General features: G+C 45.4%; 1 protein-coding gene across 1 annotated transcript in view; it reads right to left on the bottom strand.

Annotated features, from left to right (window-relative positions):
- Positions 1–13,055, bottom strand: part of Prkch (protein kinase C eta) — a 199,651-nt gene extending 186,596 nt beyond the window's left edge. The window contains exon 1 of the mRNA XM_036205636.1: positions 12,334–13,055. Within this exon, the coding sequence (XP_036061529.1) occupies positions 12,334–12,696 (363 nt within the window). The 5' untranslated portion in view covers positions 12,697–13,055. The remainder of the gene's footprint in view (positions 1–12,333) is intronic.
- Positions 13,056–13,713: the final 658 nt, after the last annotated feature.

Raw genomic sequence — 13,713 nt, 5'->3', positions numbered from 1 at the left:
AAGCCAAGTTCCAGAGCAGACAAACCCTATTTCATTGCACAGGGGCAAGTTTAGATTTTCCAGAAGATACCAAACCATGGTCACTCAACACGTCCTAGTTTTACTTTAAAAAAAAAAAAAAAAAAACTTTTTATCTGTTGCAAAACTCAAAGCTCCCACTCAAATGCAGAGGCTTTTGAAAATACTTAAATAACATGACCAAATAGGTCCTAAAGCCAGTTATTATCTACTATAGTCCACAAGAAGCCAGAACTAAGGGAAAACAGGGCTTGTAAAGCACAACCTTAAAATGTATAGCTTCTCTCTTTTTTCTAACTGCCCAACTGTCTCCTAAGATTAACAGGAGTAGAGGTGTCTTCCAATGCAAGGAAAAAACACTAGAACCATACCATGGGAGGCAGGATTAATAAAAGCCTGAGTTGTGATACATTTCAATTGCGTGTTTTTACCTGACACTCTCTGTTATCCAAAGTCAGGGGTCAGGAGACCACTCATCAGGTGGTCAGAATATGGTCAGAAAAAAACACGAGCATCTTTTTCTAGAAATAGAGTCCATAGCGTTTACCAGCCAGAGCACTGAAATGGTTTCTGAGCCATCTGCTCAATCTAAAACCTGCTCACAACTCTGCCACCAGGAAACACAAACACGTCGACATGTCCAAGAGATCCCAGAGACTGGTGAACACATGAACCTTTTCATTTAGAAAATCACGCTAGCACATGCATGACTTTTAAGGCGCTCTTCTGAGAAGAACTAAAAGGCCTGAAACCAATCCTGATCTCCGGAAGGCGGAGTGGAGCACTGTGTTCATCGTTCAATGGAACTACAAAAGTCAGAGTTGGAGGAGGTGGGGATGGGGGCTGGGTTGGAGGGGAGGGCTAGGGAGGTGGGAGGAGGGAGGACAGGGGAAGCTGTGGTTGGTATGTAAAATGAATAGAAAATCTCTTAATAAAAAAAAAGTCGGAGACTGGAAGGGGCAGAGCACTGACGTCACAGGCACTGACGTCATAGCCCAGCAAGGAGTCAGAGGCCACACAATACCACAGGTAAGTGCTACAGATGTGCAGAGGCAGCACTGTGCCTGTGCATGGTATAAACACGACTTAAAAATGAAAATGCAGCCTGTGGGCTTAGTTTGTGCAGAGACTGAAGCCTGGGTCTGAAATTAGGTTCCCAGGGCCGGATACAGAACATGCTCACACTAGCCCCAAATGACTTGGTTTATTAATGCAATTATGAGGGGCTCGTGTTGACTGTGGTTCTGTCCTCTGGCAAATTTCTTCCCTTTTAACCGCAAGCACAAACCAAACACTGCTGCTAACCCAGTAAGCATTCCTCTGCCTGTGAGGTCGAATGTGTACAAGGGTAGAACACAAAGGAACTTGCAGCAAACAGTAAGAGCACTTCTGGTGAGTCGTCTGTGAAGGGTCTTTCTACCACACCAGTCCCCTGTGCTTAGACGACCAGGGCTCTGGTCCTACAGATTCATGGGGTCCTACGGAAACAGGCTGGCATCGTAACTGTGATGGAACCTTTTGGATTCCTGCTTTACAAAATTCTTCAGCACAGCACTGCAGTGCTGTGACAGCCAAGACCCTTGGGCTCCTTCCTCTATCTAATTAAAGCATTTGTCCTGAAGTGATTCATCGTACTTGTCATCACCTAGGGTGGATATATAGACTGGCAGCTTTAATGACCCTGCTAACAAGAGTGACTTCTATCAAAACCTTAAACAGTGGGATGTTCTCATTCTCACTTCCCTCTCTGCCTCTCCCACTCCCCCTCCCTCCCTCTGTCCCTCTGTGTCTCTCTTTGTCTCTGTGTGTCTCTCTTTGTGTCTCTTTATCTCTCTGTATATCTCTCTGTATCTCTCTCTCTCTCAAACACACACACACACATACACACACACACACACACACACACACACACACACACACACACACACACACACACACACACAGTAAACAGGGACGTAACTTACAATTGCCCCCACAGAACAAGAAGTGCATTAGTGTAAATTAAGAAATACAACCACATGGCTTGAAAGGAGGCCTTAACATAATTACTTCAGTCTGATCTTAAGCCATTGTTGATGCCGGACAGGTCACTCACACACAAGCTAAATCCTCTCCATGTCTGAGCAACTAGATGTGGGGCCAATTTAATTCTTAGGAATCACTAACTTTGATGAGACATAATTCATATTGACTGCTTAAAACCAACCCAGTTACTCCTGAAGGGAGGAAATGACATCATTGCCTAAAGCATGGAGGCAGAGGCTATACAGATAGAAGGGTCCTCAGGGATAACCTGGTGCAGCCTTCTGTTGAAATAATCCAGAAAGCTGAGACTCTGATAAGTGGAGACTTGCCTGAGATCCCAGCTGACAGGGGACAAAGTCACACGCTGAGCCCTGTTCTCCCCTAACTCCTGATAGAACACAGTCCTCATACACGCCATAAGCTGTGGACTAAAACACAGAGCAGGGCTTGCCTAGTGTGCGCAAACACTGGGTTATTCCTCCCCACTATAACATAACAAAATAAAACGCAGAGTCTTCTCATGGTGTAGTTGGTACAATACTAGTTTCCCAAAATAATTACTGGGAAGCCAGCTTCCCTGAACGGGACACAACTCTACAGATCTAAAGAGGTATCTCGATACATACAGATGTAGTATATTTACACATGAATGAACATCTTAAGAAATCTAAGTAAATATACCTCTATCTGTGTACACAGTACACAGACATGGATTGTGCCCATGTTTGTATGTCACACTTCCTGTGAGCCACCCATTGCTTGGGCTGGAACTTTGATTCCCACATTCTGCAAACAGGCTCTAGTGTCACAAACTCAAACCCTCCCAGGACTGAGAAGGCACCGGCTCAAAGCGTTGCTTTCCTAACAGGCTGCCAGGCTCGCTGCGGTGGCTCCGAACCAGGTGATCTTGCAGCTCAACCACTAGGACTCTCTTAAGATGTGCAGGGAACAGGAGGTGCTTTAGGATTCAAATTCAGTGCTGACTGCTTTTCTGCCCGTGCGAGTCAGAAGTATGGGCAGGTCATTTGCTGATAACAAACGTGATACCTTCCCATCGTTTCCAAAGATGGAAATACCTCTGAGGGGTCAGAGGTCCTGAAGGCCTGTTCACCTGTGATGTCATCTGGAGAGAAGCCTCAGGTCAGAAGTTCCTCTTCCCTTTCAGGGAAGATTTTTCTGTCATTTAAGCAAAGTAGGAATGGGCTGCATCTGTTTCCCCCACTGACTCTCAAGGGTACAACATCAAGCCTTGCCCGCAGCTCACCCTCCATGGTGGGCATGCCCAGCTGGGCCTTAGCATTTCAGATGGAAATGTGTCTGTGACACTAGCTACTTCAAGACCAAAGAAGATGCTCAGTCACTTGCCCACTATGACCTTGAAGCCAAGGGGAATCAAAGGAGCAATGGACAGGAACAGGGGGCATCAGAGAGGGTTCTCTGGGACAGTAGTGTCTGTGATGGGGCCTGATGCATGGGTAGGAACTGGCACAGTGGATGACATATGCAGAGCTGAAAGGCTCTCACTCTGAAGAACGTGGACTAGACGGGGGAGACTCAGGACTCCAGAGGAAAACAGCAGTAAAACGAAGAGGCACATCCCAGACCAAACTAGAGACTTTCAGCTTCTCCGATCCAGTTGAGAAACCAAGGAAGAGTTTGTAGTTTCTGAGTGGCAACTGAGATAGGTCACTCCGGATATCAGAACGGTAAGAATGGGAAGCAATGGGTAAGACACTCTTCCTCCTTGGGCTCCATTTTTTCTTACTTTCTAATAAGAGGGAACTTAACTGTCAATGCACAAAAGGGACATGGTAGCCAACTACCATGTTGCAAAAAGAAGAAAAAAAAATTACAGAAGACCCCAGGTATTTACTTCCCTTACTCTAACTGCTACACACCTCATGAAAATGCACCCTCTTCCACCATCGCTGTTCTCTTTTCCAGATGCCCTCCAGATACTGCTTGCTACACAAGGCAAGGATTCAGGCTCCACCCACCAACCTCAGCAGCTCTCTAAGGCTGAAGATATGCACTTCTTGCCTATGCCTCCAGATTCAACACTAGGCTCAAAAATTGCCGCTGGGAGAAACTTCCAGGTATTACCAACACACAAAACCATAGACTTTTAGAAGGAATAAAGCAAGGAATTTTCCACCTGTGCTGGTTTGCTTTCTACTGCTATGATAAAGACCACGAGGAAAGGGTTTGTTTCATCTCGTGGGTAACGTCCATCACTGAGGGAAGTCAGGGCAGGAATATGGAGGCAGGAACCAATGCACAGGCCATGGAGGAGCTCTTCTTGCTGGTTAGGTTTTTGTTGTTGTTGTTTTGTTTTGTTTTAAATAAAACTCTGGACCACCAACTTAGGGGTAGTTGTGCCCTCCTAGCCAGCCCACCATGCATAGCATTTTCCATTCTACTAACATAGTCAGTGGGCATGAACATCCAACCCAATCTTTCAAGCTCATGAGAGTATGCCATTGATAAAAAGGTTATAGCACTGACTGGCTTTAAAATATGAATGACATGTTTAGAGAAAAGATATTACCAAAATATGTATTTACTTTAGTTACCCCAAAGTCACGCGAAACATCTTTCTTTTATATATTTGTGGGGTTTGACAAATATTTAATGTCACACACCACAAACTATTCACAGCGCTGGGGTTAGAATAGTATCCTGCTTCCCGGGAGTCTATGTTCTATAGAAGCAAGGTGACATGGCTAGTACCGTAGCTCAGTGATGGAAAGATTGGCTAGCCTGGGTGAATCCCTGGGTTCAGTCCCTAATACTGAAAGGGAGGGGGTCTAATAAAGACATTGATTAACAAAATGACCTCAGCAAGTGATAAGAGCAGCGCGATTAACGTTGCCAAAACTACAGGACAGGGAATATGCTCTTGAGAAGGGTATCCATCTGAGAATATGCTCTTGAGAAGGGTATCCATCTGGGAATATGCTCTTGAGAAGGGTATCCATCTGGGAATATGCTCTTGAGAAGGGTATCCATCTGAGAATACGCTCTTGAGAAGGGTAGCTATCCATCTGAGAATACGCTCTTGAGAAGGGTATCCATCTGGGAATATGCTCTTGAGAAGGGTATCCATCTGAGAATACGCTCTTGAGAAGGGTATCCATCTGGGAATACGCTCTTGAGAAGGGTATCCATCTGGGAATACGCTCTTGAGAAGGGTAGCTATCCATCCGAGCCATACCTGCATGACAAAGCAACCAGCCTTCCCAGAGCGAAATTCATCTTCCAATGAAATGGAAGGATGGCACAGCTAATCCAGACACAAGAACAGAGGTTCTAAACCATAGTCCCCTAAAACACTGCAAGCTAGTCAGTTTTAGACACTCCTTACAGCTGGCTCAGATGGGGGAAAATATATCAATCATGAGAATGAATAACTGCACTGCAAAGTACAGAAGAGAATAAACCCGGTGGCAGAAAATATAGAAAAATTGGGGTGTAAAAAATTCATGCCCCTGGATCCAGCAACTAAGTGAAAAGAAGATCGATGATTGCCGGCGGGTCAGCAGGCGGCTTCACCTGAGAGGACCGTCAAACGGGTGTCTCAAAGAGAAACTGAGATAGCCGCCCTCCGCACGGCCACACAGAACAGAATGTCTTCAGGAGGCTGAACAGGAAAAGAGGCTGGGATCCCGCCAAGCAGGTCCTTCCTTCCTGAGGGGGTGCCAAGGTCTTTCCATGACGCAGCCTCCAGCTCCCCCTGCCTCCTTCACACCGGGCATCAAGTTTTAGATAGCAGGCTCCATTTGGAAAGTCAGAAAACAAAAGCAAATACCAGAGGGGGAAGAAAGGAAATAGTGCCTTCAGCAAACTTTGACTAATCCGAAGTCCAAGAAATTATACAAAACAAACAAGGTCTGGACGAAGCAGGAAAACAAAAGCAAAACAAAAAAATATGAGTGGCAATTTAGAGAATCAAACTGTCCAAAGATCAGAAATTAACAAAATAAAGTTATCTTATTGGGTTGGGGTTTCTAAGCTCTGACTCTGAGGAAGCAATGCTGTTTCCCAGAGTCAGAGCTGGCTCAATTCCATCATCATTAGCATCCTTTTTACACTTTCAGCAAAATAAAGATCAGAAATCTTGACTGTTTTTCTACAGTCTTCCTGAAGTATGACTGAACTATAATACGAGGCACATCTGTCAAGTGAACTACTTGATAAGCTTTGGCATATTTAGGTAAGTGTGAACTCACTACCACTGTCCAAATAATAAATAATTCACCTGTGCCTCCATTATATTCTATCTCTCCCTCATTCCCAGACACCCATGGGTATACCTCCTATCACCATAGACTTCATTTCATTTTCCAGAACTTTGCATAAATGGAATCATATATGTTCTTGTTGGGTAGGGTGGGTGTGAGAGAAGTTGATCTAGCCCATTCACAGAGCAGAATTCCTTGGAGATTCAGCTACATGTATCACAGATTCATCCTTCTCCTGTCAGTATGGATACACCACAATTTACTTAAACATCCTTGTTTGTTGCAAATGAGTTTCCAGTTTGAGAGCATCACAGATGAAACTCCTGTGAATAGTCACCCACGAGTCTTACTATGAATGGTTTTATCTCTCTTGGTAAACATTTAACGGTAGATAAGTCATACAGTAAGTACATGTTTAAAAGACAGCCATACTGTTTTCCAGCGAGGCTGCAGTATTTGACATTCCTAAGGGCTGTGTGTGAGAGCCACAGCTGCCCCCTTCCTTACCTCCACTTGTTATGGGCAGGGCTACTGACTTTGGCCTTTCAGTGGGAACATACTGATATTTGGTTGTGTTTTTTTGTTTTCGTTTGTATCTCCTTAGTGATTGGGATCACAGAGTATATTACAATATGCTATTTCCTACAAAGGTACTTATTCAAATCCTGTGGCCCACTTTTAAATTGCACAAATTGGGGTTTTTCTCATTACTGTTGAAATTGTAGTTATTTTTGCAAGTGCTTTGCCTCGATCATAGTGTGCAATTGTTTACTCCCAGATTTTGGCTTATGCTTTTTCACATTCTTGGACATCTTTTAAGAAGTAATTTTTAAATTTTAAAGAGCTCGATCTTTTTAATAATTGGGGCTTTGGGGTCTCTATCTTTTCTTCCTCATTTTTTTTTCTTGCTGAACTCGAGATTATAAGATTTTTCTGTATAATTTTTAAAGATATTTAATAGGCTCTTGCTTTAGGTCTATACCATTTCGAGTTAACTTTGTATGTGGTATGGGGTAGAGGTCAAGGTTTGTCCTCCTCCACATGGCTACACAGCCCAGCCACCTGAGGAGATTGACATGGCCCCCACCAAACTGTCTTCTTGGCACCTTTGTTAGAATCCAGCTGATGGTTCATGGGAGGATCTGTTTTTAGACTCTGTGTCCCACTGGCAACACTACAATAAACTCTAAAGTCAGATGGTGCAAATCCTTCAATGTGTTCTTTTTAAAAATAATTCTTATACCAATATAGGTCCTTTATCTCTCTATATAAATTAGTATCAGTCTATCAATTTCTATGACAAGACTTACTGAGGTCATGACAGACTGCTTTAAATGTACTGAATATTTTGGAAGAACAGAGTTCTTAATTCAGAATCCTCCCAGCCATGAATACATCATACTCTCCATTTACTTAGATCTTTATTTCAGCAATGTTTTATCATTTCCACTGAAAAAGTTTTGTGCCTATTTTATCTAATTCATCCAATTTCATCTTTGATTTTCTTACACGTGATATTTTTAATTTCAGTTTTCAGTAGTTCACTGCTAATAATATAGAAACACAATTGATTTTTGTGCATTAGTTTGGATCCTGCAAACCGACTTTGTTGGTCCTCCAAACTTTTTGTTGGGGGGGGGGTCTGCAAATAAAGATGGTTTTGACTTCTTCCTCTGTAATGTATGCACATTTTCTTTCTTGAAACTTCCTTATTGCACTCTTGGATGGTGTGGAAAAAGCAGAAAGAGCAGCTCCCTTACCTTGTTCCTGATCACAGGGGAATATTGTTCACTCTACCATCACTAAGACTGTTCTTGCAGGTTTGTATAGATGGCCTCTATTGAGTTGAAGTGATTTCTTCCTGGTTCTAACTTGCTGAGAAACTTTACCCTGAATAGATGGTTCATTTTCTCAAATACTCTTTCTGTATCTATTGAGGTGATCATACAAGCCTTCACTTTGACGCTGTCCACACAAGGAGTCCACAGGCAGCTCTACAAACATTAAGTCGGCCTTAGAGTCCTGTATATAACACTTGATTGATTATGATGTACTATCTTCTTGCTGTGGTGCTTGATTTAACTGACTACAACTTAAAGCTTTTGCATCTAAGGTTATGAAGGAGGATACCTGCCTGCCGCGGTCTTGGTTTGCAATGCCTTCGTTGTGCATTGGTATTATTGCAAATAATGAATTAAGATGTTTCTTTCCCTTCTATTTTCTGAAAGAGTCTATATAAAGCAGGCAACGATGCATCCTTAAGTACATAATATAAGTTATAAGTAAAGCCATCTGCGACCCTGAGTTGTGTTGTTGAAGACTTCTGACAATAAACACAATTAGTTGAATGGTTATAAACCGACTTAAGTTATTCCAGAGGAATTGGGCAGTTTATATATTTTAGAGAAAACCGCATTTCATCTAAACCGTGGAGCTCACTGGCATAGCCCTGTTTATAACTTATGCGTCTCTTCCTTTATAACGTCGGTAGGCTCTGTGGTGATGCTCTTGTTCCCATTCCAAACAGTGGTGACGTCTGGCCTGCATCCTCTCATCTCCACCATTCTGGCCGAGGCCCATCAACTGAAAAAGAAAAAGACTCTGCCTTTTCTTCAGTGGGTTCCTGTTTTCTACTTGTCCAATTTCTGTTATCTTTACAAACTTCCTTACTCTTAGCTCAGTTTGCTCTTCGGGTTCCAGATGAAAGCACAGATCTGTGATTTGAAGTTTTACTAATCTCAGTGTCTGGTGTGATTAATTTCCATTAAAAAAAAATTTACCTGTGTCTTACCATTTATCTTATATATACTGAACGAAATGAGCGTACAATGATTAAAAGGGTGAATGTCTATTCCATGTCAGATACTACAGCGGCACCAGACATACATTTTCTTAAAACAGAGCTTTCCCCTTCTCCAACCAACTGAACACCAATAAGGTGGTGCTAAAGCCAGTATTCCTGGTTACCTTCTTGATACTTGGAAAGTATCTCGGTCAATGAAGCACAGGTTTCTTGGTTTATCATAATGGGGAAAAGGCTGTTTTATAACAAACTCATAGTTCCATCCCTTTCTTATGATCCAGCAGTTGCTAGATTATTTTTTAGATCAGTAATTTGTAGTTCCACTTTTAACCAGAATAATTTTTATTCTCCCACTTAAACTGTGAACAAATTACACATTTGAATTTGATAGGCAAATGTAGGTATTTCTACGGTCCATAAAAGATAATCTTGAAGAATGCATTACATGTAGTTTCATATATTTTCTCTTTTTTTCCTTGAAGATATTTTTATTTTTATGTGCATTGGTATTTTGCTATGGGTTGTTGGGTCCCCTGACACTGGAATTACAAACAGATGTGAGCTGCCATATAGGTGCTGAGAATTGAACCCAGGTCCTCTGGAAGAGCAATCAATGCTCTTAATCACTGAGCCATCCCTCCAGAACCCTCATATATATTCTTAACAAGAAAAGAAAACATTCTAGTCATTCTATCCTCATTTCAAAATGCTTAGAATGTGTGTGTGTGTGTGTGTGTGTGTGTGTGTGTGTGTGTGTGCCGTCTAAGTAAATATAATTCATGACAAATCACTGACTCTAACATCATTTAAATGCTGGCCCTATCCTACCATTGAAGTTTTCTAGAATGCTTTCAGTGGGTCCTATTAAACGCCTAGGCATAATTTTAAGCAAATATAGAGTTTGAACTTTAGTTTACATTTAAATCTTCGCTCATCCCCTGCAGCAGTAAACAGCTCTGTGCTCCTCCTGGTTAGCTCACCCTCCACGAGGTTTTATCATGGTCTCGTGTCTAGGTCTTCATTTCTGCTCCATATTCTCAATCTTAACGACTTTTTCCGTCACCTGTGAAGTCTGTAAGTACTGATGCTGGAGTCCCACTCTCAGTGGTTCCTATCTAGCATATTTAAAAGTAGGGGTGTTTAAAAGCTCTCACGGGACTCAAACCTTCACACTAATCTAGGCTGTCTCCAGTAAGCCATGCTTATCATGGCTGATGGCCAGCCTGTACCACCATACTCTATCACCTAATTCCCCTAGAGATTTGCCCAGCCTAACTCTTAACCAAACACCAGTTTAAAAAAAAAAAAAATTCTCATGCTCAGTTCGATCCCATATCCAGAAATTCACAGACAACATGTAAACTTATTTGGGAAGTTGAGGCAAAAAGATTGTCCTAAGTTCAAGCCAGTCTGGGCCACTGTGTGAGACCCTGTCTCACACCAACAACAAAGTTAATTTTAACTGTATTTTATCGGATCCTATCTAGCCCACTACTAAATTCCAAAAAGAAAGTTAGACTGAGGTGAAATTAACCCCATCATTTGAGAACTGAGGTTAAAAGGCCATGGATTTTTTTTTCTTATTTCCATTTAAAAGACGAAGATTTAGAGATAGCGAGACCATGACTGGGAAAAGTACAGAGACAACTAGCCAAACTAGTGGAAACACGTGAACTGTGCACCAATAGCTGAGGAGCCCCCACGGTACTGGACTAGGCCCTCTGGATAAGCAAGACAGTTGTTTAGCTTGAACTGTTTATAGGGCCCCCAGGCAGTGGGACCGGGACCCGTCCCTAGTGCAAGAGCTGGCTTTTTGGAACCTAGTGCCTTTGATGAGACATTTTGCACACCTTGGTGCAGGGAGGAGGGGCTTGGACCTGCCTCCACTGAATGTACCAGGCTCTGCTGACTCCCCATGGGAGACCTTGCCTTAGAGGAGGTGGGAATAGGGGGTGGGTTATCCGGGAAGACTGGGGAGTGCGAGGAGGGAGGACAGGGGGATCTGTGGTTGGTGTGTAAAATGAATAGAAAGTCTCTTAATAAAAAAAAATAAAAATAAAAATAAAAGACGAAGACTTTCAAGCCTTTGGTGCTATTACAGAACATATGGTAAAATTAACAACATCCAGAAACAAAATACATATCTCACTGAATCTTTTACACTATCCACCTCGATCCACCACTTGTGAATTTCAAACAGATTTTGAATATCGATTCACCTGGGGTTCCAAACCCACCCCGGTCAGAACTGAGACAATTATTAAACTTTGGGTCTTCACGGCATACTACATTTTGCCAGGCCACTTCATTGTAATTACCATTTCAGCATCTCAGAGTGAGCACAATAACCCCAACATCACAGAGACAGAGCGGGGATTAAGAAATAAGGGCGTTTTGGCACTGTGTGAGGCACTCTAGAAATTTACAGTAGAAATTCTGTCTCCAGGGAACTATGGGAACGGCAGCGGCATGTAAGAAGTTGCGCGCAGCTACATGTCTTGCAGAGAGGACAACCAAACTCCAGGTGCTCTGGCCACCTCTTCTCAGAGAAATAGTTTGGAAACACTATTGCAGCCCTCACACACCCCAGGCTGATAAAACTTAATAGCAAACCAGAGAAGTTTCACCACCACCACCACCTACACACACACACACACACACACACACACACACACACACACACACGCCCCCGGGGAAAAAGCTAAACAAAACTCTGCCAGGGTGCAAAGCTGTGCACTCATTCTGATCCCTGCCAGTGGAGCTTTTGTACCTCTGGGATGTAAGGGATGTGCATGCTGAAACACGTGTGCACGTCTGTGTGGCTGAACCAACATGCATCCATAAACACTATGAATAATACTCGCGAGAATGTATGGCTTTCTCCTAAGAAGTGCTTGAAGCACGTTACTCAAACCATACCACTTTCATATCACCCCCTACCCTGAGAGGAGGAGAAGGATGGCGCTCTTTATCACTGCCGGGCTTCCCCTAAGCTCAAAGTCCAGGTCCACAAAGAAGACAGTGGCCAGGCCAGCTTCCCAGAGTCACACCTGCGTCCTCACACACCCTCGGCTGTCCCATCAACAGTGCAGGTCACCTGGGAAAGAACCAGTCTAGAGGGAATTCCCTCCGCTGCCGAGCGATGAGAAAGCGAGACCCTGATGAGTTGTTGTTGTGGTTTTTAATAAATAAATAAAAGGAGGAAAGGTCCAGCAGTCATGAAAGAGCGAAGAGGTGGCTACTCACCCAGCCCTCGAAGGTGTCCGAGGTGCCCGCCGTGCGCAACAGCTCCTGGAACTGCAGCGTGCAGTTGGCCACAAAGTGGTCATAGCCCAGGGGTGTCTCGTGGAAGACAGCCAGCTCCAGGTGGCCGCCGTCGGTGACATTGGCGCAGAACTCCTCGTTGTAGGTGGGTTTGTTGGTCTTCTGCTTGGTGCTGGTCTGGCCCACGCGCACCTGATCCACGCTCACCGTCAGGTAGGGGTCCAGCAGCTGGTGGCCCTTTTTGAAGAGCGAGTGCCGCAGAGACCAGCGGGTGGGCTGCAGCCCCACAGCCTCGCCGATGCGGACCCTCAGATAGCCATTGAACTTCATTGTGCCGGACGACATGCCGGCGCTGCTGCCGGGGCCCCGTAGGGGCCGCGCTAGCTGGCACCGGGGAGCGGGGAGCCCCGGCTCAGGGCAGCCCTCGCCGCAGCCACAGGCTTGGAGACACCTCCCGGGAGAAGCAGCGCCCGAGCCCCCTGGGACCGGCCATTCCGCCTCCTCTAAGGAACCTTCCCCTCCCCTCCTTCCCTCCCGCCCTTTCTCTCGAGGTGGAAAGGAGGGGAGCTGGGCTCCGAGCCCTTGGCGGGCTGGTGGGTTCCCGACTGTCCCTCTGGAGCGCGCGGGGCTCGCCCCTTCTCCGGGGCCGGGCAGATCGTCTCCCCGGAGAGCAGGAGCGACCCGTCCGGCTAGCTCCAGCCTTGGCGTCTCTGCCCCCGCCTCCGCCCGCTTCTCCTGCCCCCGCCTCCGCGGGCTCACGCTCTCCCCCACTCGGTGAGCTGCGAACCAGGAAGCAGCCGCCGCCGCATCCCCGGCCCGAGTCGCACGCCACCAGGCTCCAAGTTCTCAGAAGCCGGGCGCGGGCTGCTGCGCCTTCCGGACCCCGGGGGCGTGGCGCGCAGGCGGCAGCCCGGCCTTGCAAGGTGGGTGCTGGGGTGCACCCGGTGGAGGAGGTCCGCTCCTCCTGCCCGCAGCCCCGGCCCTGAGTGCTCCCGGATCCCTGTTTCTGACTGCCAGGTTGAAGGAGCTGGGGGCTGCCCTAAGAGGCTAGGCAAAAAGAAAGAATTCGTGGTCCACAGCCAGCAAACACCTGAGGCAGGCGTGGCAGACAAACCCAGAGAGTGGGCTAAGCCGCGACGATGCGGAAGATCAGCAGTAGGGAGCCCTACCTCCCACCCTAAGTGGTGGCCTTGAGCCACTGCCCTTTGGTGGCGAGAGACCTGGCCAGGGGCGGGGGCATGATGGGGAGGTAGCTGTTCCTAATCTTTACAGGGATGGCTCATCCCAAGGTTCATCTTAGACTCATCCTGTTTATGCGCCTTTCCTGCAGAGAGTAATTAGTTGTTTTGTTTGTGTGTTTTT

The sequence above is a fragment of the Onychomys torridus genome, chromosome 14, assembly GCF_903995425.1.
Source record: "Onychomys torridus chromosome 14, mOncTor1.1, whole genome shotgun sequence".
NCBI classification, from domain to species: domain Eukaryota; kingdom Metazoa; phylum Chordata; class Mammalia; order Rodentia; family Cricetidae; genus Onychomys; species Onychomys torridus.
Note: the sequence above shows the minus strand (reverse complement) of the source record. Positions and strands in the feature narration are given on the sequence as shown.